The 24,359-nt window shown below is 43.5% G+C and overlaps 1 protein-coding gene across 1 annotated transcript; it reads right to left on the bottom strand.

Moving 5' to 3' along the window:
- Window positions 1–3,053: 3,053 nt before the first annotated feature.
- On the bottom strand, window positions 3,054–5,413 carry LOC116722659 (cytosolic sulfotransferase 3-like). Its single transcript, XM_032566827.1, has 8 exons — window positions 5,334–5,413; window positions 5,042–5,177; window positions 4,821–4,949; window positions 4,637–4,737; window positions 3,801–3,927; window positions 3,610–3,707; window positions 3,349–3,523; window positions 3,054–3,262 (listed from the first exon to the last, which is right to left on the bottom strand). Exons 2-8 carry the CDS (start codon window positions 5,172–5,174, stop codon window positions 3,150–3,152), a joined length of 876 nt encoding a protein of 291 aa, XP_032422718.1. The 5' UTR covers window positions 5,175–5,177; window positions 5,334–5,413; the 3' UTR covers window positions 3,054–3,149.
- Between the last annotated feature and the right edge of the window lie 18,946 nt (window positions 5,414–24,359).

Raw genomic sequence — 24,359 nt, 5'->3', positions numbered from 1 at the left:
CCTACCAGTCCCCACCCCAAAGCCCTCCGGATTCGGCCCCCGCCGTTACTCACGCCGGGGGAGACAGCGACGTGAGCCGCCGGTGAACCCGGCCCCTCGTCGCCTTCCGGATCCGTCACCTCCGCTGTCAGCCCGGAGACGGCGACGTGAGCCGCCGGCAGACCCGGCCCCTCGTCGCTTTCCGGAGCCGCCACCTCCGCTGCCCGCTCGGAGACAGCGACGTGAGCCGCCGGTGGACCCGGCCCCTCGTCGCCTTCCGGAGCTGTCACCTCCGCAGCCGTTTCCAAGGCTTCGCTGCGGCTCGCCCCCGCAGCCGTTTCCAAGGCTTCGCTGCGGCTCGCCCCCGCGGCCGGTTCCAAGGCTTCGCTGCGGCTCGCCCCCGCGGCCGGTTCCAAGGCTTCGCTGCGGCTCGCCCCCGCGGCCGGTTCCAAGGCTTCGCTGCGGCTCGCCCCCGCGGCCGGTTCCAAGGCTTCGCTGCGGCTCGCCCCCGCGGCCGGTTCCAAGGCTTCGCTGCGGCTCGCCCCCGCGGCCGGTTCCAAGGCTTCGCTCCGGCTCGCCCCCGCAACCGGCCCCGAGGCTTCGCTCCGGCTCGCCCCCGCAACCGGCCCCGAGGCTCCGCTCCGGCTCGCCCCCGCAACCGGCCCCGAGGCTCCGCTCCGGCTCGCCCCCGCAACCGGCCCCGAGGCTCCGCTCCGGCTCGCCCCCGCAACCGGCCCCGAGGCTCCGCTCCGGCTCACCTCCAGCCGGCGCACCCGAGGCCGTTTCTGCCGGCGTTCCAGCCGGCGCACCCGAGGCCGTTTCTGCCGGCGTTCCAGCCGGCGCACCCGAGGCCGAATCAGCCGGCGTTCCAGCCGGCGCACCCGAGGCCGAATCAGCCGGCGTTCCAGCCGGCGCACCCGAGACTGAGACTCCCTGTGTTCCTACCGAGACTCCCTGTGTTCCTACCGAGACTCCCTGTGTTCCTACCGAGACTCCCTGTGTTCCTACCGAGACCCCCAGCGTTCCTTCCGAGACTCCCTGCGTTCCGACTCAGACTCTCTGCGTTCCTCCTGAGACCCTGACCTTCTGCGTTCCTCCTGAGACCCTGACCTTCTGCGTTCCTCCTGAGACCCTGACCTTCTGCGTTCCTCCTGAGACCCTGACCTTCTGCGTTCCTCCTGAGACCCTGACCTTCTGCGTTCCTCCTGAGACCCTGACCTTCTGCGTTCCTCCTGAGACCCTGACCTTCTGCGTTCCTCCTGAGACCCTGACCTCCAGCGTTCCACCCGAGACCAAGACCCCCTGCGTTCCACCCGAGACCGAGACCCCCTGCGTTCCACCCGAGACCGAGACCCCCAGTGTTCCACCCGAGACCGAGACCCCCAGTGTTCCACCCGAGACCGAGACCCCCAGTGTTCCACCCGAGACCGAGACCCCCAGTGTTCCACCCGAGACCGAGACCCCCTGTGCTCCGACCGAGACCCCCTGTGCTCCGACCGAGACCCCCTGTGCTCCGACCGAGACTCCCAGCGTTCCGACCGAGACTCCCAGCGTTCCGACCGAGACCCCTTGTGCGCCGACCGAGACCCCCTGTGCTCCACCAGAGACCCTACCTCGAGGGGCTCGTCATCGCCGTCTGTGGGCGGCCCCCGGGGCTCATCATCGCCACCTCCAGGGCCGCGGACGGCCGCCGGACCGCCTCCATGGTTCCCGCCTCCGGGGTTCCGGCCTCCGTGGTTCCCGCATCCAGCGCCGCGGACGGCCGCCGGACCGCCTCCGTGGTTCCCGCCTCCAGCGCCGCGGACGGCCGCCGGACCGCCTCCGTGGTTCCCGCCTCCAGCGCCGCGGACGGCCGCCGGACCGCCTCCGGGGTTCCCGCCCCCAGCGCCGCGGACGGCCGCCGGACCGCCTCCGTGGTTCCCGCCTCCAGCGCCGCGGACGGCCGCCGGACCGCCTCCGTGGTTCCCGCCTCCAGCGCCGCGGACGGCCGCCGGACCGCCTCCGTGGTTCCCGCCGCCGCGGACGACCGCCGGACCACCTCCGTGGTTCCTGCCTCCTTTGCCTCCGCCCACCCTGTGGGTAGTTTTTTGTTTGTTTATGGACTCTTGGCCCTTCTTGTGTTTCCGCCCACGATGGTGGGTAGTTTTTTGTTATTTTGGACTCTGGCCCGCCGTCCAGCGCCCCTCCGCCCACCCTTGTTGTGTTTTTGTTTTTTGGGCGTCTAGTAGCCGCCCTTGAGGGGGGGGGTACTGTCAGGATCTGTGTTTTTCTGTGTTTATTTAGAGTTTTCTGTGTCCTTAGTCTCTTCGTTGTCCTGTCCTCCCCTTGATTGTTCCCAGGTGTGTCTCGTTTCTGTGATTACCCTCCAGTGTATTTAACTCCACCTGTGTTCCTTGTTCCTCGTCGGGTCCTCGTCAATTTTTCGTCAATGTTTAGTCTCCTCGTGTTCAGTTTGTGTTACTCCTGCTCGTTGTTTGGACTAAGTTATTTTCATTAAAAACATCATAATTCATCATTCCTGGGTCCGCTGCCTCTGCCTCACCACCTCACACCCGCACCGCTTCATGACAGACCTACTTTCTGTTGAAAATAAAAAAAAAAGACACCAAGAATCACCAGTGACTGGACATTCACAGATACATAGAAAATAATAAGATTTTGAAAATGAATCCCGCCTTATAGGATCCACTCATCGCTCACTGATATTTTCAGAGTGTAGACGCATGACAGAGAAGAAAGCAAACTTTTCAATTTCAGGATTTTTCACTTTGAGGATCAAATAATTTCAATTCCTTTAGGATTTCACCATGTCGAACAACGACAAAGCCAACATTTTTTCTTCTTCTTTTTTCAGAAGAAGAAAAAAAGTGTAACCCAGGAGTTTATGAACAAAATCATAAACTCAAAATAAACCAAATCATTACTGCTCATCCACTATGTCGGTGAATGGTCCAGTCGTTTTGACAATCCTGTTCACATTGGAAATATTAAACTACAGACAAAAGTATATGGCATTATTATTTTTTTTCAAATCTTTATTCTAAAAAGTTTATTTCATTCACTAGGAGAAAAAGTTAAAATTATTCTACTGCTTTTATTCCATTTCTTTGAATTTCAAAACATCCCCTTCGTCATAAATCATCTGAGACCTACAATACGCCAGGTCCAGTTTAAATTTCGGTGCGAAACCGAAGTGTCGGATCTTTCATCTTGCTCCTGTAGTCCTCGTCGAACGCTTCATTCTGGGCGACAGTGAAGTGGGTCTTCCAGTCACCAACTTTTCCTGGAAAATCCACAGACACATCATTCATGTCTTCCTCCCAAACGCTAGCTGTCACTTTTTTTTAAATTTTATTAAGTGGAGTTTACCTTTCCTTAAGAAGGGAGAAATTGAGAAATCAAAGAACGGGCGTTTGGAACAGTTGGTCATCTCATTGTTCTTCATATTGTCGAAGTGCACCAGCTCAACGACGGTCTTTTTATCTTCAGCTGACAGGGATAACCCGAGGAAGGAGCAAAGTTTGTCTATTTCCCTCTCAGTGTCCTGGAAACACAAGGTCAAATGTCGACTTTGCGGTAAAAACTGGCAGAAAAGCAGCCAGAACGTAAAAGTTCAACCAAATAAATCACCTCAGCTATATCTTCGTAGAACATATAATGAAGTTTTGGATAGGTCTTCGTCTTATTCCACCAGTTTCCCACATGGTCATACCACGAACCATACAACACTGAGGCCACAGGACGACACAGAAAAGTAAGAAGCCTGTACCAAAAAGAAAAAGCACCAAACACAAACATTTTATGACATAATTTGTGCTCACTCTGTCCATCCAGGAACCTCTGGAAATAGTTGCTCCATTCTCCAGGCTCCGGTTGCACCTGATTCATGCGATCAAAGTGGTAAAAAGACACCATGTTGTCCTTTGCGTTGCGTGCCACGTACACCATCTACCAAAGGAAGAATGAACAAAAATGAACAACAACCATTACAGCTGCGTGAACAAATGACCGGACATCTTCAAACCAAATTCTTGTTTTGTAGTCCATGGTAGCACAACGACAGTAAACAACTACACAATCGTAACTATTACGGTCCAAGTTTCTTCAAAAAGTACTTGTTGGTGCTTATAGCTGTCGGTAAAATCCTCTGTAGCAGTCAGTCTTACAGCGTCTTTTTAGAAGCTTCTGACTGAAGACACTATGATGTTGCAGTACAGTCTTGGGAAGAAGCCGTAAGAGAAATATATATGTTAAATTTTTGTAAATCATAAGTTCAATCAATTTAGCTTTTCTTGAAACGAAAATCTATAAATCATTTTTTGTATTTGGACCTGTTGTGAGGGCTGGAGATGTTTGTTTGACGAATGTCTGGTGTGATGACGGAAGGATTCTTCAAAACGATATTTTGACAACATGCGAGATCGGATTAAGTTAACTCCTCTTTACATCGGAGTTGCAAGAAAACTGTAGCTCGAATTTTGTTGGAAAGAACCAGCATGTATTTTTCAAACAATCAAGTCAGCAGTGCGGTCAAGAAACAAACTATTTGTTGCCACGGCCCCTTTCTTGTTTTGCAGCTTTTTTGGAGCTGTGACATACGTATAATCTTGCGACTTTATTTTGAAAACGTATCCAAACTGAGCTCTTGAAACTTTACCCGACAATTCTGATCCCAAAACGACTGAGGCACCAACTGAACCGGGAGGTGAGTCTTGATGAGCCGAGGGGAGGTGGGCAGCTGGTCAGCCAGCTCTGTTCCTGTGGACGGACAGACAGAGGCATCGATTGATTAGGGTGATATTTATGAATAGTAAACAGACTAGTAAAGTTTGAATGTCAACCTGAAACCACAGAAGAGACCGCTATCTCCAAAAAAGGAACTCGTTCAAAGACAGGGATGGACGTCTGACGCGCTGGTGATAGGTGCCCAAAATACAGCAGGTCAAGGATGTAGGAGACCCACGTAGTTCCTATACAGAGCAGGCAAAACAGAAGAGCATCTAGATGTAGTTTGCATGCTCTACAAACTGTAAGACCTGTTTGCACATGCTGTTCGACTGACCTGCTTTCGGGTATGTCGCAATGAGTATGTCGTCTGGTCTGGCCTGAAAGTTTTTAACCTTCTCCCAGTTGTCGGTGACACAGTGAGTCATCGCGACTCCGTGGAAATCGTGCAGTTGTGGTCGAGAACTCATCACCTTGAAAATTAAAAAAAAATCAGCCCTTGACGCAGGAAGACTCGCAAGACACGTTTAAGACGTCTAAGCAAAAACCAGCATTTCTCGATTAAATGTTGGTTTTTAACAGTCAAACGAATTCAAACGTTGAACATTGCTGGAAAATAAATGGTTTACCTTTCTTGTGGCGTTCCCCAGCTGGTTTGTGCTCCTTCTGTCTCTGTCAACTACCCTTTGTCAGTGCTTATAGTTAATATTTAACACCCCACTCTTTACTCTTGCAAGAGCAGCAGTTTTAAAACTCAAGGGGTCAGGATTCACAGTAGCCTTTGACAATCACGCACTCATCAAAGTTATTCTCTGAGCTGCAGCTATATAAACGTCACAGGTATTTTTTCCTTGGGTTTGGTGACTCAAAGTAATTTAAAAAAAAATCTTTTTAGACAAGTAGGCTTGTTTTGATCAAAAAGGTGATTGGAGAGGGAGAAATATTTGGAGCGAAAAAAATAAAAAAGTTTGGCTGCTCAGACGAAGTGATCTCGAATGCTTTCAAACGGATTTCATTTCGGAGCCAGAAGGAAGAGGAAAACAATGAAGTGTCATTCCAATGAGAACAACTGAAACAGTAATCAGCTCCAGTGTTACCATAATACCTGCGATTATTATGCTGAAATAAGATGTCTTTTGGTAGGTGTGCTATCGACATGAAACCCCCAACGTAGTCCCATTGCCGAAAAAGTAAAAGTAAAAAACTGCAAAAGAAAATGCTGACTGGCCAATTTGAGAAGCGCTGTATTTTGGGGTCAAACAACCCTAACCTCTGAATTCAAGCCACAGTACAGCAGTGGTGTCAATGGTGTTCCAACAAGACAAAAAAAACCCCAAAACAAATAAAAAAAACAAAAAAACAACCCAAAACACACAGAGGAGCGACCAGCATCCTGGTTTCAGCTGACCATAACCCAATAGAAAACCTGTGGGCTGACATCAAACATGCTATTTCTGGGGCAAAACTAAGACACGGATGGGAACCAATTGATGGTGTTTAGTTGATTGTCATTTCTTACCTTTTACAAATGTGATGAGTTTGCTGTGCGCCCAATGCATTTGTTTGTATGAGAATTGAAAGTAATTTCTCACAAACACGGCTGTTATTGTTCATCGGGCACGACTGTACTTTCCCTCTGCTCCACAGAGTTAAAAGTTAAATTCGCCGTAAGCCGTCCCAGCTTCCTGTCAGTGGAATTTTCCAACAGGTTGAATGACATCCGCAACGACAAGCTTAATGAGAGGCAGAATTGTAAAGCTTCGAATCATTTTTTTACTTCACGTTGCATAACGGCGCAACTCTCTCTCATTTGTTTCGCCACCTTCCATGCTGACGGTAATTTCTCCCCTTGTTTTTTTAAGAAAAACAAAGAACAAAAGAAACACATTGAAACTCCTGTTGGTGAGCGCTTCATAACCACGCTTGTTCTCACAACTGTACCTTCCACATGTCTAACATAAGTGTGAACAGGGAAGTGTTTCATTTACGTTGTTCTGAGCCAGTCAGATTTTAGCTGGGCAAAAAGTTGTTTTTAAGTAACAAAGACAAAGGTTATTCAGGCTGGAAATTTAAATTTTTTCTTTATTACGTTTACGTAATCTGTGGCAAAAATCAGTCATATCGTAACTAATAACGTATGGAAAGAGGTAAATATTTCTGTTCCATGAAGGTTTTAAAAAACAAAACAAACAACAATAATTATGGTTGTTGCTCCTCGTGCTTTCTGTGTCTCACTTTTAAAGTTAGATCCCCTGGAACCAAGGAACAGTCCAAACCTGTTTACTGGAAATGAATGTTAACGGATGACCGGTAATGTGAAATACCTTTACCGGGTTTTTCTTTTCGTCCAGGAAGTCAAAAATGTCTTGGGGAATTTCCATCTTATTGAAAATGTATTTCCTGAATTGCATAAGCATCCTCAGAGCCTAATAAACACTTTCTTCAGAAGACAAACTTCTTCCTGGTTGTTTGGAAATTACAAATGCAGTAGCTTTTATATAAGGGTTTTTACTACAGACTTTATGAAATGACCCAAATTTGCCGACAAGACAATGGTGGCTATGTGGAAAGCTATCTAAAATGTCTAATTTTAAAACCTAATATCTTTTGAACAGGGGAATTGATTAGTTGTTCATTGGTTTGCCTCATTCAAAAGAGATTTGCAGTAAAGACAAGTTCAAAAGCTTCATGTAAAAACTGTCAGGGATCAGGGTTGTGTGTGTTATCAGATTTATTTGATACACATACAAATCTCTGCACTCCTGCACTCTCTAACCGCCACCACTACATCTCAGTCAACAACTCCAAATCACACACCGCCTTCGTCACCCATGGTGTTCCCCAAGGCTCTGTATTCGGCCCCCTTATCTTCGTTCTTTATACAATACCCCTCGGACACATTATCCACTAACACAAACTTCACTTTCACTCCTACGCCGATGACATACGAATCTATCACTCCAGTAATTTTTTCCGTCATCACCAGCTGCCTGATGGATATCATTAGTGGTCCCAAATCCGTCCTATCCTCCGCCCAGAATATCTCCTCCACCTCATCGGGCCACACAATCCTCCCCCACAGTGCCAAACCGTGGCGTCACTCTCAACTCCTCCCTGTCCTTCCAAACCCACATCAGTGCCATAATCATCATTCTTTTGCCTGCACAACCTTCCCTCTAACCCTCCACCGCTCAAATACTTATCCACTCCATCAACACTTCAAGATTCGACTACTGCAGTAGAATCCTTTGTGGACTTTCTTGTACGCATCTGCAGAAACTATGAACTGCACTGTAACAAATGGCTGTATAAACCACACCATGAAAATACAGTAAGGTGGCTGGGTTTTGAAACTGCAGCTCTTTACTGTGATCTGAAATGCGTATGGAAAGTATATGGGACGTGATTGGACCGCTGGATCACGTTGGGTCTCTATAATAATCTCTATAATAATAGAATTACAGTTAAACTGCAATAAAATTACAGTAAAACAGTAATAAATTTACAGTAACACTGTAATAAGATTACAGTAAAACTAGAATGAAATTACAGTAAAACTATAATAAAATTACAGTATGGCTACTGTAAAAAAAATTATAGTAAAGTTACTGTAATTGTTTACTTTAAATACTACACTGACTTTTTTTAGCAGTGTATCCAAAGCTCATCTGCCCGTCTACTTACCAGGTACCGCATCAAAGCAGTTCTTAAAGAAATCTCCACTGGCTCCCCATTCAACCAAAAATATTCCTCGCCACCTAGAAAGCCCTCAATAACCTCACCCCCTCACATCTCACTGACCTCCTTCACTGTCACTCTCACCCCCTTCGTTACTCTGACCCCCATCAGAACCAAACGCCGTACCCTGCGGGATGAAACCTTCTCTGCCTCCGCCCAACCCCTCTTCCCTAAAAAACATCAAGAAATCAGATTCTACACCCGAATGTTAACCTGGCCTATACACCGCTTCTTAATTCTCGGCCACTTGTTTTATGCTGTTTGTATTTCCTTGTAAAGAGTCTTTCAGTGTCCAAAAAAAAAATCGCTGTATAAGTTTGATGTATTATTATCATCACCAGCTTCTTTTACCTGGAGTAGAAAGTTGTCTATCTGCCTGAGAAAGGAAAGAAAACAGTCTGTAAGAGCAAATCATTTACATTGTATAATGTGTGTGAGGGGGAAACTGTGTATTTGATATAGATGCAGGAATACGGTTTAGTCTTCAGGGTTTAAGAACTAGTAAGCTGTACCTTCGGTGCATTGGAGCCTCTTTACAGCTCCAAATCCACAGGACAGATGCCTGTTTCATATAAATCTAATGGCATGTGCAACACTCCTGCTGTCGTCGGTGTCTCCAGACAACATGGAGCACAATGCAATCCACCACAAATATTGCCCATTAAGTTTCCCAGGCACTCCTGCCGCATGCCCCTGTGGGTCCCATAGCCTGACACACATGCTCTGCCTGCACAGCTGCTCGGGATAGACTCGCCGGCGATGCGTTGTGATGGGTGAAGCGTCCTGCAGTTTGGTGGTTTCCAGCGCAACCTTTTAGAGTGATTGGTTGGTTTCAGCAGCTGCCTCATCTCTGCAAATGTGCTGAAGTGTTGAGATGCAGGATGGTCCTCGACTGCTGACTCCTACTTGTGGTTTGGAGCCGTAGGTGTGGGAAGAGCGCAATGTTTCGTTTCCCTGGGACTTTGAGATAAGCACTACTTGTCGTTTCATTTTCTCTTTGTTGCATCTATTTACACCCCGGTTTTTTTGTCCGTCTTTGAAACAGTTTAAAATCCAGTCAAAAGTCACAAATGTAGTAGATAGGATTTCATTGTTTTTTGGGGGGTTTTTTTTGCTTCTATTAAAGTCAAATTGACTTTTTTGAGCTTCATATCACGTTGTATTGTTATTCCCTCATCAAAATAACCAAAACTGGAGTGTTGATTTGATTCTTTCATGCGTGTTTGAGGAATCCTTTAATCTCCTGTAGAAACCATTCAGCTGTGCAAAACACCAGCGTGGACTTAGCCCCGCCTTTAAGCAGCCCTCCCCCGAAACGCCCCCCTTCAGCTCCGTTAGATTAGCCAGCAGCAATTAGCAACCACCCTGGCAAAACTGCACATCTGCTGAGCTCATTACACGAGCCACTTTTCAGTGCAATGCTAGTAAAAAAAATTGTTGCCAAAGCGTTAATGGAGGAGCGATTTGGTGACAACGTCCTGATGGCAGAGTCTCAAAAAGAGCAGAAACTATGAGGTCAAATTTTATTTAGGTCATATTAAATACATGTAGCATTTTTATACCAATTGGAATTTACTTGATTTTGCTATAAATTGGCACCGTGTGCCTGGAAAATACACAACACTGCCCTTTTAAAAGCAAAATTATATGCAATTTTTCTAACTGTATAATAGACCGTGCCTGGACAAATCAACAGATGATCAGAATCATTAGTCTAAAGTTTTTTTTTTTTCAAATGCAGAACAGTGTGAGAACACATTGAAATGACTCATCTCTGCTAAAGATACAAGTGTGCTGCCCATGTTTCTCTTTTCTTCCCTCATTTTATCTAGAACCGGTTGGAGTATATAAAATCACCCAGATGTAAAAAAACAACAACAAAAAACATTTTTATTTGAAAAGTTAAATGTTTTACAAATAGTTTGAATAAAAAAAAACAAACAAACTCAAAATGTACAATAATAGATGCTCATTCACTGTAGCCTTTTAAGTCTGAGTATGTTTTTCTTTTTTTTACATCAGCTTGAACTATGGTCAGTATTAAAGTTAAATGAACAGACTGCACCAACATTTCTTTTAAACATGAAAACATTGAAGATAAAATTTGCGTATTCTACAATAAACTACAGATGATAAGCTACAGATGCAAAGCTTACCGTTTGAGTTATTCTCATTGTTTGTCTTGATGTGATCAGAAGTTCATTGGCTGCTTTGGTCTCCAAAACAACTCAAGGTGACTCCAATCTTAAATGTGTTATTGTGATAAGGAAAATGCATTTCGAGTGTATTATCTCCCTGAAGCGTTTTTTAAGCATTCAGTTGATCAACTTTTGATTGTTTTAAAAATGCATAATCGGGGTTCTTAAATACAAATCATGTTAAATTTACCGATGCATTTCTGTCACTCTGGCACTTTGGTGTCCGAGAAAATTACACTGCGAAAGATGCAATAAAGTAAAATCAACTGAACTGGCTGACCTTTGTCACGACTTGAAGCCTTTTTAAGAAGTTACGCAATCATTTATCAAAATGTTGAATCGTGATGTAGCATCATTTCACACCAATGTCACTTCGTTTTTAGTCAGGTGTGATATTCTGCAGATTAATCTCTTAGTTCGGGTGAGCTTGAACTGAACAGCCCTGAAACTCCTCGACTGCATCTGGACTAAACAGTCATTTGAATTATTTTTTTTAAAAGGCTTCTCTTCCGATACAAACTTAACCTTTAGGGGTATAACACGTGTTATATTAAATCTCTTTTATTTTTGAAAAGGTCAATCAGATATAAACGGTACAGGAAGCGTAAGCGTGACAACGGCATCACTTGTAAAACGTGCTTTACGGTGATGAAACTACAGGAGCATCTCAAAAACTACGAACATTGCTGAAAAGTTGACCTTTTCCAGTGCAATGATCATAGTGTGCAGCTACAAGAAGGGTAAACCCCCAACAGGTCAATACTAAAGTAGTTATCAAGTGGGATTGCGTTGTATGGTCTCAGTAAGATGGTGGGTCCTAATTTCTGAACTGTTCAAAACTTAATTAACAGATAGTTAAATGTTGAAGTGGGAGATTTCAGTCCAGGATAAAAAGATCTTGGATTGAAAGATCTTCGGGCTAACGCTGAGAAAATGATCTAACAAGAAGCACAACAATCTCCCGTCGGAGCTTAACTTTAACGGACGACGGGCTTCGCAGCGTTTCATTTGTTTGCCTCTTCTTGTTTGGCTGTTTATCACACCCCCTGCGTTAATGAACGGCTCCGGCATCGCTTTGTCGCAGAGACACATCAATGTTCCCCCGCTTATTAGCCCCATAACTCAGCTTTTCCCTGCGAGCTGACCTTACCTTTAAAATGGCCCGCCGTGGAACATCCGACTCGGTCGATGTGGCCCGAGGGCCGCTCAGGGAACACGAGACCGCTCTCAGCTCCGACGACATTGCTCAGCACCGCCGTCGAATCGCTTTTACGTGATTGGAGAGAGGTCGCAGCTCAGGAGTCCACCGGAGGATGCTCACCTTTGCGTCCTTCTAACCTCAGTTGGTCCTGTCGGGTTTGACGGATTAGAAATCGGGGTGCAAAACTTTGATCACTTTCCCGTCAAGGACTGGATGGACGTACTGCTTGATGGTCTAAAATGTTAAAATCAAAGCATTGACAAAAATACACACATGTTGTTTTTATAATGACGTAAGCTACGTCCAAATTGGGGGGGGGGGGTAATTTATAGTACGTTGTTTAGCTGTGGATTGTGGGACGGAAAATTGAAGAAAACATAATATTTTACAAAGACAAAAAAAAAAAAAAACACACAACAAAATCACACGGATTTAGATGCGCATGTACCAACCCAGTCAATAAATTAGGATATTATTAAAAAGTCAGTTTATTTCAGACACATTATCACTAAATGGAAAGCATTATGTAGATTAAATACACACAGATGTATATTTGAAAGCTTTACATTAAATGAAAACGTGGCATTTAGAATTAGAATCTTACATCAGACAATAAAATATATATATATTTTAACACAAAGATGTTAATGATAAAAAAAAGTATGTTTAACAGTTGTTTAAATGTTATCAGTATAAAAAAAAAACGCTTTTAATCTGTCAAGCGAACCTCATCGGAAAGCATATTCAAATTGACTGAATCTGACACAAAGTGGCACATAATTGTGAAGTGGACGGGAAACCAGGCACAGTTTTCATCATCACTTACACAGGAAAAGCTGGAATGTGTGGTCTGTAATCAGGACGCTCTAGGAACATTTCATTTTTCATGTCATTCACTCAATAACAAATACGAGTAGTTCATGTCACAACTAAAAAAAAAATCACAAATGAAAAGGATGTATAAACTTATAATATGTGCTTTTGACAATTTCTCCTAGCAAGACATGTGAGGCTCACTCTGAATAGTTTCTCAACCTCGGTTTTTGATCATTGACAGAGATTCTCAACTCGGTTTTTGTCCAATCTTTCTCCCGTTTTTCCAAGTCTAACCTCTTAACAGGATTTCCTACCCTGTATTTAGCAACATGTATCTTCCACAGTAACCGAACAGCAACCTGTGAGATGTTGAAAGCTTGGTCGTTTTAGAACGGCACTCTTCTCCACAACTTTATCCCTCACTTGTCTCATGTGTTTTCATAATGCTGTTTTGCTCAATAATATTCCCCAACAACCCCTCTGAGGCCTTTATCGAACAGCTCTACTTACCAATTTGGTGACTTGTGGTTGCAATTTAAATAGGGTTGTCAAAATTAAGAGCACTGAACACACTTTTAGATTTTAATGTGTACGACATTTCTAAAACCACGTGACGTTTTTCTTACGCTTCACGGCTGCCCGTTTGCTTCGCAGATATACGAAAACAATCGATCGAGAAACCAAAAATGCATCTCTTCCTGTCCGCTTTCAGATATCTTTGACGTAATGACGTTGGTCAAGCGGTGAAATGTTGATGGTTTCAAATGAAGGTGCTTCAAGGACGTGAATTCGTATGTATGTATTTAATAATCTTACTGACTTTGGCTGTGAGGCATGAGAAGGGATGCTTCACCATTACTGTGCTTGATAGCAGGGTGGTGCGACATGTTCAGCACGTCTCCACATCCAGTCAGCAGGTGCAAAGCAGACGCTCTGTGTTAACGCCCGACGACCGGCGGTGCAGGATGTGTCACAGGACAGCAACACCCTTCGCAGGCGGAAACGAGGTGAAAACGAGGAAGCTGACAGCCGCGATTTGCATCCAACGGCTTCTTTAAGGGCCGTAACAAGACCGAGGAAACCGAAGACGCTTTCTTGGTGTGATGACGTCTCAATGAAACGAGGGGGCCGGAACGGAAAGCTGACGAAACCCCCGAGTGCGGTCGAAACTTTTTACAATCATGGAAGAGGTCTGTGGAAAGCCCGAGGAAGTTGAACAATTTTCCTAATGAGGAAAACAACTTTACTGACTAAAATTTTGGATTTGAGTACTTAAAGGGACAAAAATCGAGAAGATTGTGACGTTTCATCTGGGCTTTAAAAGCATAGGCTCTCATTTTGGGAGAGGGACTCCTTTCAAATCAGTCTTACTTGTGAGTCAACACTGTTCCCATCATCTGGGCCGGAGGGCGTGAGGAGTCAGTAGAAAGTGGGATGTGAATCATGAGTTAAGCTACTCTGCACCGTCAGAAATAAAAGGAACACCTACTGTCGACTGTAGGTCAGTAGGTGACCCACACCTACCCGGAGAGGTAGGGGCTTTTTTTTGTCTCGGAACAAAAAGAAATAGATCCTCCTAAAACAGGGGTCTCAAACTCCAGTCCTGGAGGGCCGCTGTCCTACAGTTTTTAGATGTGCCACAGGTACAAAACACTAGAATGAAATGGTTTAATGACCTCCTCCTTGTGTAGATCAGTTCTCCAGAGCCTTAATGACCTAATTATTCTGTTCAGGTGTGGTGCAGCAGAGGCACATCTAAAAGTTGCAGGACTGCAGCCCTCGAGGACTGGAGTTTGAGACCCCTGTCCTAAAACTTCCTCAAAATACTTTGAGCCATTTTTGGCTATTGCGTCAGAAAACGGCACAGAACTTACATATCAAAAGATATTTAGAAGAACCGCAATGAGTGGACTGTCTGACATAACCCAAAAGGGTCGACCCAAGTCATACAGTTTAAAAGACAGTTATCCCTGACGAGTAAACTTTTGAATTCAGGAAAAGTTACAAAATAAGTTAAAATTCTCGCCGAGTTTTCTGGCATTTAGCAAACAGAAATGATTTTGGTCATTCTAACTAAAAAAGAAGAGTTAGAGCTTTTTTTTTTTAAATCAGACCAAGAAAAGTTTGGTCTGATTTAACTTCAGACAGTGATAAAAAAAAAAAGAAAAGAAGAAGTGTTTGTGTCTTTTTACTCAGCACATGCAAATATCTAGTTAAAAATGTCGGGTCACTGTGAAAAGAAAATCCCCCCTCAGTGTGTGAAATGTAGTTTCTCCACACACGCTTCTTGATTTTATTTTTAATAAATACATATTGACAGTGTGGAACCTATGTTTTTTTCCCCCCCTCAAATCTAAGATTAGATTTCAGTGATTTTAACGTGAACCAGCTCACTTGTATTACAGTTTGATGTTTGCGACCCCAAATGAGCTGATTTCTTTGTTTATTTTCATGGCCGCGTAGCAGCGCAGCAGCAGAGTGGTGCCGAGTTTTTCTTTATTTTCCCCACCCGTCTGTTATTTTCTGGCCAGATTCCTGCGACCTCCGAGCACACGAGGAAAAGCCTCGTCTTGGCAGAGTCGTTTGAGAGAAAATCATAAAATCCCAAAAGTGCTCTGCATGATTTGCACGTTCAATAAGCAAACGTTCCGAGTCCGCCGAGAGGAGCCGTAAAGCATCCCGCGTAAACATAACGTCGGCTCAGGTGATGAAAGTCCCCCTTCACGGCCTCAATAAAGAGGTTTTTGGCAAAGCACAACTGAAGTCTGATGGACAATAAAGATAAATAAATCAATAAAACCTCGGTGCCGTTCTCCAGCAGCTCTGTTCAAAAGCAACAGGTGGACGTGCCAGACCGAACCAGGTGATAGTCTGTGCCCAAATCATTCACTCGGTTCTTTTATGGCTGCTTTTTGAAGCCACTGTAGCACACACAATGAGATTTTAGAGATTTTAGTATGACAATTCTGGAGCTTTAATGAGTTCTTCAAAAAAAAAAAAAAAATGTGTGTAGTCAATCATCCTTGTGTACTGTCCACATCTTCCATGTTGCTCTCTGCTACGCTACAGCTTCTTCCTTACGGGATAGCCTAGCGGGAATGCTCAGCCTAGTTAGCATAGACACCAATGATGGACATCCCATAATAATAAATTGTTTCTCAGCCATTAGAACATTGAGCAGTGTGCACACCAGTATAATTGACAGCGCTAGGACCCTCCCCCTGGCTCTGATTGGTTGTTTCTGACCAGGAGCCATGGATTTCTGCAGATGGCAATAGCAGGAGGAGCTAGATTTTTTCACAGCTGATCTGTTGCATAGCATACTGTCACGACATAGAAAACATTTTTATATATATATATATAAGATGCATACTGTAGCTTCAAAGTTTAAAAAAACGTTATGCTTCCCAATACACTTTAAAAAGTGTATTTGGGCTGTGGTTCATGTTATGGATTTATTTACATTAGTCTCACTTAATTCTTTAGGTTTTGTGATGACAAGTTACTGCTTTGTGTTGAATTAACGTAAAAGTTAAACTTTTTTTACTTAAAGGAACTTTTTACTTTGACTTTACTTGAAACAATCGAGTCCAAAGCCGCGTATGTCTGATGCGGGACAGATCCTGCATTACCCAGGGCGCCGTTGTGGCCCAGGGGTAGAGCACAACTCACATAAGGAGGCCTTAGTCCTCAATGAGGCGGTTGTAGGTTCGATTCCCAGCCTGATGACTTTTGCTGCATGTCTTCCCCCTCTCTCATTACCCGCTTTCCAGTTGAACTACTCTCAAAGAAAGGCTGCCTGGGCCAAAAAGAGATCCTCTTTCGTTTTACTTCTTTATTTGAAACAAACTAAATGATTTCGTTAAGACTGACTTCAATTTGTCAATTTAAACCAACTTCATAAATTAATTTGAATAAACTTAATTGAATTACTTGTTACCAATTGAAGCAATTCAATTAGGTTTGTTCAGCTGTCTTCATTTTTCAGGGCAGCGGGCATGAGCTGGAGAGTCGGTCACTGCCAGTTTCTCGAACTTGGACATGGATGAAGATGAGTGAAGGTGAGACGACAACGGAAGTTTAGCTTTGGTGACTTTGAGGAGGAAAAGTAGACGTATAAAAGCAATTTTAAAAAATAATTTAAAAAACCCTGCTGGACAACCTAAAGTCCACATCATCTCAAGGTAGCTAATCTGGCCTCACGAGGCTCACTCTGAGGTCAATCAGAGGTGTTGTCGGCGTCACATGCAAGCTGTAATTAAGGTAAGGAAAGTGTGGGTGCTGCAGCCTCTGAAGGGGACTGTTGATTGGTGGCACACGGCAGGAGCATTAGGCTACCGTGTCACCAAGCAGCACACACTCCTGCTGACTCGGCCAAACGTTCACACCCGCCCCCAGCGGTGTTAAGGAGGACGTGTGTGTGTGGGATCCTGTTTGCTGCTCGTTGTTCTCACAAAGAGAGAGGGCAACGCTGCGTTCAGTCCGTCTCGGAAATCGGAGCTCGCACCCGGGAATGACGCCGCGCCTGAGTTGAGCGAGTTGTAGTTGGGGGTTGTAGTTGTAGTTGTACGACTCCCGGTCAAAAACAACCAATCAGAGCCAGGAGGAGGAGGGTCTTAGTGCTGTCAATCAACCTCCTGTAGGCTGCTCAATATTCTAATGGTGGAAAAACTGCTCAACGTTGTTTATCCGTCATCTGTTATGCCGTTGAGTTTGGTGAATTTACATGTTTTGTCAAAGTTGCAATTTGCAACTCTTCATAGTGGAGAAAGTCCTTGTCACTGTGATTAATGTGAAAATTGTTGGAAATTTCTATTATATTAGTGGCTGAATATAGGTCTGGCATAGCCGCTATGCTTTTCAATATACTGTACGGAAAATACTTTTTTTTTAGCTTGTAGTGCACTAGGCTGAAAAACGTTGGGATGTGTATTTAACCCTCAATCAGTTGTAATCTGCAAAATAAAATTTATGCTGACCGCAACCCAAAACTGGCTCTACTCCACATTTGCTTATGGATTCACACGGTCTATAAATGCACACATGCACATGCATATTTCATTTCTATCCATTAGCCTGCTAAAATAAAAAATGCTTCCTTTTTTTTTTAATAGCAGCATTGCCATTAGAAGTTCCTATATTACGCAAATGATAAGCTACTTAGGCTGCACAGAATGTTATTCACCTTATCTACTCTTATTGTGTGAAAATATGAATATTTAAGGCTGTGCTGTTTTTGTCCTTTGACTTCTGTCATTATACACGTTTTAATGCCCCATCCAGTGAAAGCAGTCGGAGCAGAAACGTAATTTAAACACTACTTTACCTAGAAATGTACCGCTTGACCTCTCAGTAACATCTCCCCCCTCCCCACCGTCTTCTTTCTGTATTTCATGGGGAGGTTTGTTTATGATTCCAAGATCTTTAATAAAACTTGCACTCTGCATATTGTGTATGTTTTTACTTTGAGACTCACCGGTGGTGGAGCACGCCGTTACACCACAGTCTCACAAGGCGGTCTCCCCAAGAAACGTGCATTTCCGTTTTTGCTACCAATGCATCAGTAGAACCGCGACACGAAGGGGAGCAATTAGTTGCTGCCGTTGTGGGTAAGGCAATGCATTGCTCCTCCCCATGGAAGTGGCGTGAGAAATGCGCACTGGATGCGATGACTGAAGTCACTTCTCAGGGATGGGGGGTTGGGGAGTGGGTGGTAATAAGTTTGTTTTCTCGTTAATCGTGCCCGACTGCACCGTGCAGCTCCAGCTGGCTTTATGGCCCGAGAAGCTAAGAGCACCGGTTTGAGAAATGCATTCTGTTCTTCCTGGCTGTGATCTGCTAATTCATACGGTCACCCAGTGACTCATGGGGCAGCAGAACCAAGTGCGTCTCTGCAATGACGACGCCTTCCGAGAATTACCTGCGAGCGTTGTGGGGTTGTGCAGGAATTTGGAGGAAAGACCATTGCACGTATGTAGAGGGAGTTTGTTCTATAGTGAAGACGTAAAGTGTAGTGAAAGGAAAATGAGAGATTTTCACAATCCTGCATTACATTGAGCAGGTGCCTAAAAGAAGGTGCATTGTTTCTTTCCAAATTCTGATTTAGAATGAAATTGTCTGTACAGTCCAAATGAAACATAGGTTTGAAAGCAGTCAGAGCAACAGATGAAGAGCTTGTCATTTTTATGTGGCTGTCTAGCAGTTTTAATTATGTGGGGTTGCCTCATTACTCGGTTTGAAGAGCAGGCTGCACCATGGCACAGAGGCAACATAGACCTCAACGCAGGTGTCCCCTGTTTCAATCCTGGCCATTTTAATTGCTACACGTCTTCTCCTCCTCTTCTCTCCCTAGCCTTGTTCCTGTTAATAAAACCGATTCTTAAAAAAAAAAATTACAGAAGAAAGACAAAGAAATTAAGACTGGCACAGTGTAAAGCACATTTTTAGAAGACTTTACACTGCCATCTAGTGGTTCAATCTGTTCTGCTGTCTACCCTAATCCTTTTTTTTTTTAATGAGGTCACGGCATGTTGTTTTAAAAACTAAACCAAACCAGTGTGATTTCTTTTTTCAAAAATGTGCTTCATTCATAAACAAGTTCTTAACATACTTGACTTGAGTTTATTCAAATCTCTAGGCGGAAATGGATTGTTTCAGAAAACTAACGGAGACTTAAACTTGTGTCCCAACACACTGAAAAGAAAAAGATAAGGTGCATGTTCAGGACCAGGTTTGGAAATAAGGCTGCATGAGAACATGAACAATCACAAATTTTCTTAAAGAACATTATTATATTTTTAATAAAAGTCTTAAAAGTGTGCTTGTATTATAGGTCCCCATCACTCTGTTGTCCCAAAATAAAATTTAGCACACTTGTCGGTGAGTATCACAGAAAACGGAGTCCACATGCGTTTCTATTATTCTCAGGATGCATTCAGTTGTCATTGCAACAAAAAGGTAAACAGATGAAACCGGATATTTGCACGCAATAAAGGAAACACAACGTTTTCATCTCTCTAGCAAACAACAGATCTGATTAATCTTTTCCTTTTATGTTGTTTGCTATTTCGATAACGCAAATACAAGTCAGGTTGTATCGAAATAGCAAACGATAACGCAAATATCGTTTGCTGTATTTGCGTTATCTTTCTTTTCGATAACCAAATACAGCAAACGATATTTACTGTAGTTGCGCTATCAACAACAGCAAATATATATTTGATATTTTTTTTAGAGCATTCTTTCTTTTTGTCAGAGGCCACCAAAACGCGTGCAAGAAAATTCATTTAGAGATGGAAAAAAAAAATCTGTGTTCAGATAAAGAAGCATTTCTTTGGCATTTTATATATCTCCCTTTTAGACGAGCTTCTCACATTAGTTTGCCAAATTTTCTCCCACTCCACCTGATACGACTTTTGTAAATGAGTCAGGTTTGTCGCCTTTTGTTTTTTAGCGCTGCTCAAAATGATTTATGGGAATGAGATGGTAAAGATTTATGGTGATTTATTGTAAGTAAAAAAAAATAATTAAAAAAAGGAGCAGGGTATGTGTTGTTTTCCTCATGTAAACTTGAACTAAACATGTTGCCATGGTCACCGCAACATCTCCTTTATTCCTCCGCAAGTGTGCGAGATCCAGCAGGAGGAGCCCCGGCTTCACGTGTTACCCGCTGACTCCACACACACACACCCACACACACCCACACACGCACACACACACACACACACACACGCACAGCTGCCTCAACACACTCAGAGACCGGGCGACAGGTGACGTTCAGGGGCCTCGGCACATGTGTTGATGCTGGGTGGAACTGGAGCCACGTGAACGCCGTGTGAAGCACGGCGCTGCACAGCGGAGACGAGTGAAACTGGGCAGTTATACAACGGTACCCGAGAAGAAGCACTCGGGAGATGAATACGCGATGAAACGATCTGGGGTGGCGAGGGCTCAAGTATCAAACCCGATACACGGTTCCCACAAAAGAGCTCACAAGCAGACAGAAACATATTTTTTTTAAAGTTGTACAGTCAATATTGATCCCAATTTAATGTGTTTCTTTTTTTGTACCGCTGAAATATTTGGAAGAATCTATTGTGTTGACCAATAGCACACACAGTCATTGACTATTAGCTGAGATCCTAACCATGGTTGAGTTTTCTGAGGATAGAATTACTCCATAGGTTTTCCAGCCATGCCTGAGGGAATGCCCTGAAGCCGGTGAAGAAGTCAAATGGCAGCGAAGAGACTGAAAGACGATACAAAGGCACAGAAAATACAGAGAGTCTCCCACGAACACCACATCTGCCTCTGACGACAGAGCACTGACAACATGAAGGTGTGTCACACCGAATCCGTAAGGTCAACATCCGACAATCATGACATTGTGAGATGATTAGGCCGATTAATTTTGTTAAATTACGCAGAAGAAAATAACAGCCTGCGGTCGCTCATTCTCCAAAAATACCTCTAAAATGCAGACACACTGAGTTCTTTTGAATCGATACTAAAACCCCATTTGTTTAGGGTTTCCTTTCATTAATAACAACTGCAACATTGACTAATAAAGAACCCAACACAATTCCATAAACTCAACCATGAAAACGTAGAAGAAATTTGACATCAATTATGCTCCTATAACTTGACATCCAACCCACAGATTTCCTTGAGAAACTTCTTCCCGTCATTGCGTCCGATCTGATTCAAACTCACCCCTCTTATCAGGTGTTCTCCCCTGAGTTTTAAGCAGCAGTCATCTCCACTATTAAAAAATAACATTCCAAACAAGCTGCAATTGAAGTACAGTACTTGACTGGATCGAGGCTTATTCAACAAAACACATGTTTTCATGTCAAAACGTAACTTTAAATCACATGTGGGATACCTCAAGGTTCAGCCCCGGGGCCCCTTTTGTTTGAAATTTACATGCACTTTCTAGCTTAGATTATAACAAGTAATAAGATTAGCTACCATAACAACAAAGATGATGCACACGCTCTCTATTACAATGTTACCAGGTGACTACATGAACCCATCCAAGAACCGGACGGATACTTAGAACAAATCAACGTGTGGGATGTGCCACAATGTCCTCAAAAGTGAAGCAATAATTTTTGGACCTAAAGAGGAATGATCAAGAGTCAGCACACAGCTTCACTTGTAACAGCGAGAAACTATGGATCAGGCCTGAAATCTACTTTAGTGATGGATTCAGACTTGAACCTTCAGAGTCACATAAAGACAGTTACAAATTCAGCCTTCTATCACCTGAAGAACCCTCCCCAGCCTCAAGAGACAGTAAAGCCCACCACCAGCGTGTAACTTCTAGGCGAGAGAAATTGAAGCTTCCTCCACTCAGGTGGATCTGTTTACTTTACTGAATTGCTGAAAAAGAAAAACAAACAAAAAAAAAGACCGACTAAAGTGAGATTCAAGCACACTGGACAGAATGAACTCCTTTTTCTCTTTCTCCCTTTCCCCACACTTCGAGAACAACATAGATAATCAGAAAGGTGAGACTTTCCCACACTTCTTACAAGTCTAGGAGCTGGGACTTTTTGAACAAGTAGCTGAATGTTCATTTATTTACCCGCGGCTGACACAAAAACATCGGATAAATTCTTCTTTAAATGTTTTAGCTGAAACATGTGCAAGTTTCAGACGGCACCTTCTTTGAAATATGTTTTTGAAAATTCCTTTTCACACAAAGGAGCTCGGCTTTGGCGCTTCTCGGAGCTCGTTCCAGTCTTCTTCCTGCAGCGCAACGGAAAGACAATTCTCCTTATTTTGATTTAATTTTGGCAGCCTGGAGCACAATGGACTGCACTTTGCTCCCTTCTCAGGCCAGCTCTGCGATCCATTATGGACGGTGGAAACGTTGTTTCCTACGATGAGTGTGGACTGTAAGTAGATTACCAGTGAGCTACTTATCAAATATAGAACGTTGTATGCATGAGTCACAACATTTGAATAGCATAAACATAAAGAGTTTCTTTGCACCCGTTGTAATCATCGTTATAAGTTATTCATAATTACTTAACCTGATTTATATGTGCCTTATCGAAATAGCAAACGTGTTTTCTATGACATTTCGGGACATTTCTCGCACTTCTTCTAATGAAAGTAGAAAACGTCCTTTGTTGTTCTTATCCAGGCCACGCGATCCGACGGCTGTGAAATGATCCCCCGCTGAAATCTTATGCCCATACCGAAGAAGCTCTGCTGCATTTTAATGTTAGACTGAAGAAATTGTGTAACAGGGTTAAATGTTTATGTAAGTCGCTGAAGGTAGTTTCATAAGGACAAAAAAAAGAAAGAAAAACAAACCAAAAACACAACTCTGGTGTTTCATAAAGTTCACTGTCATCAGACATCACTCAGATCTGCATATGAATTTCAGTTCGGACGTATGCGGCCATTTTGTCCGAACTTATCAAGCCACGCAAAGACTACCCTCCGTCAGAGAACATATAGGACAAACTGTGGTTTTACAACACGGCAGAGAATGACTCACGAGCGTTTCTGCACTCATTATACAACTTTGCACTTATTAAACCTGCCGGAGGGGAGAGAGGGAGAGAGAGAGGAGGGTCACAAAGAAGATAAAAACTAACAATATGTAAGGTTTCTCCTGTACTGACTGCATAACTTTATGGCTTAATTGTGATACATGTAATGTTTTTGACTGGCGGTTCTGAAAAGATTGGGTTCAGAGCTTTATGTTTCAACATCATGTCCTATTTCTTACAATCGAGCTTGTTAATGAACTGTGCTTTATCTAAAGGAACAAAGTGAGCAAGTGCAAAAATCTGATTTAACTTATGAATAACAAAATGTTATGTTACAGAAAAAAAACAAATTATGTGTTATAGTGTTTCTATGAGTTGTACAAATATGAGCGTTTGCTGACATACAGTGTTTAGGGTTAGGGTTTTGCTGGTGTAATTTGAGGGCCTCCATAAATGGAAAGCTTAAATTAAGAAGCAAATGTTCGTTAGCGACAATTTTTTTTTCGCCCCCAAACACAGTCAAAACAGTGATCCAAGCACTGAGAGATAACAAGGCCACAAGCACCAGCCGTTCAATTATCTTCTTACATTTTTATGCCTCAGCATGACATGCAAAGTCACATAACCAATAGAGCGTGCTGATCATAGGGACAGCACTGCTGCGATTAAGCTATGCTAAACTACAGTAAGGTCCATAAGCCAATTAGTCTCACAAGATGTCAAAATAAATAATATCAGTCTAAAAAGAGACAGATTCTTCAACTTTTGAATCATTCGTATCACAACTAAATAAAAAAAATGGAAGAGGACATCTGTTAAAATCTAATGAGGGCATTTTGAAGAGGCTAAAATCAGTTCTTGTGGTTAAAAATAGCAGTCTGAGTCTTCAAGTACACATAAGCAGTGATGGTGAACACTACACCTGTGAGCACATGTGGGTTTTTTTATGTCTAAAGAAATGGGTTTTTAAAAAAATGTTACCCACACAAAAATTAAGTATTCTCCACTATTCTCCTTTGAACTGTCCGACCCTTTAGACCAGCGTTTCCCATCCCTGGTCCTCAAGGCGCATTGCTCTGCATGTTTTAGATGTTCCCCTGCTTCAGCAAGCCTGATTTCAATTGATCAACAGCCTTTTACTGTTGATCAGTAAAAGCCTGTTGATCAGTAAAAGGCTGATCAACAGGCTTTTAC

The sequence above is a fragment of the Xiphophorus hellerii genome, chromosome 7 (genome assembly GCF_003331165.1).
Source record: "Xiphophorus hellerii strain 12219 chromosome 7, Xiphophorus_hellerii-4.1, whole genome shotgun sequence".
In the NCBI taxonomy this organism is placed as follows: Eukaryota; Metazoa; Chordata; class Actinopteri; order Cyprinodontiformes; family Poeciliidae; genus Xiphophorus; species Xiphophorus hellerii.
Note: the sequence above shows the minus strand (reverse complement) of the source record. Positions and strands in the feature narration are given on the sequence as shown.

Excerpts from the sequence above, each read along its gene's own strand:
- LOC116722659 (XM_032566827.1), bottom strand. The coding sequence starts at position 5,174 with ATGAGTTCTCGACCACAACTGCACGATTTCCACGGAGTCGCGATGACT. Across the intron at positions 4,950-5,041 it reads TGCGACATACCCGAAAGCAG|GAACTACGTGGGTCTCCTAC; the intron begins GTCAGTCGAACA and ends TGCTCTGTATAG. Across the intron at positions 4,738-4,820 it reads GGTCTCTTCTGTGGTTTCAG|GAACAGAGCTGGCTGACCAG; the intron begins GTTGACATTCAA and ends GTCCGTCCACAG.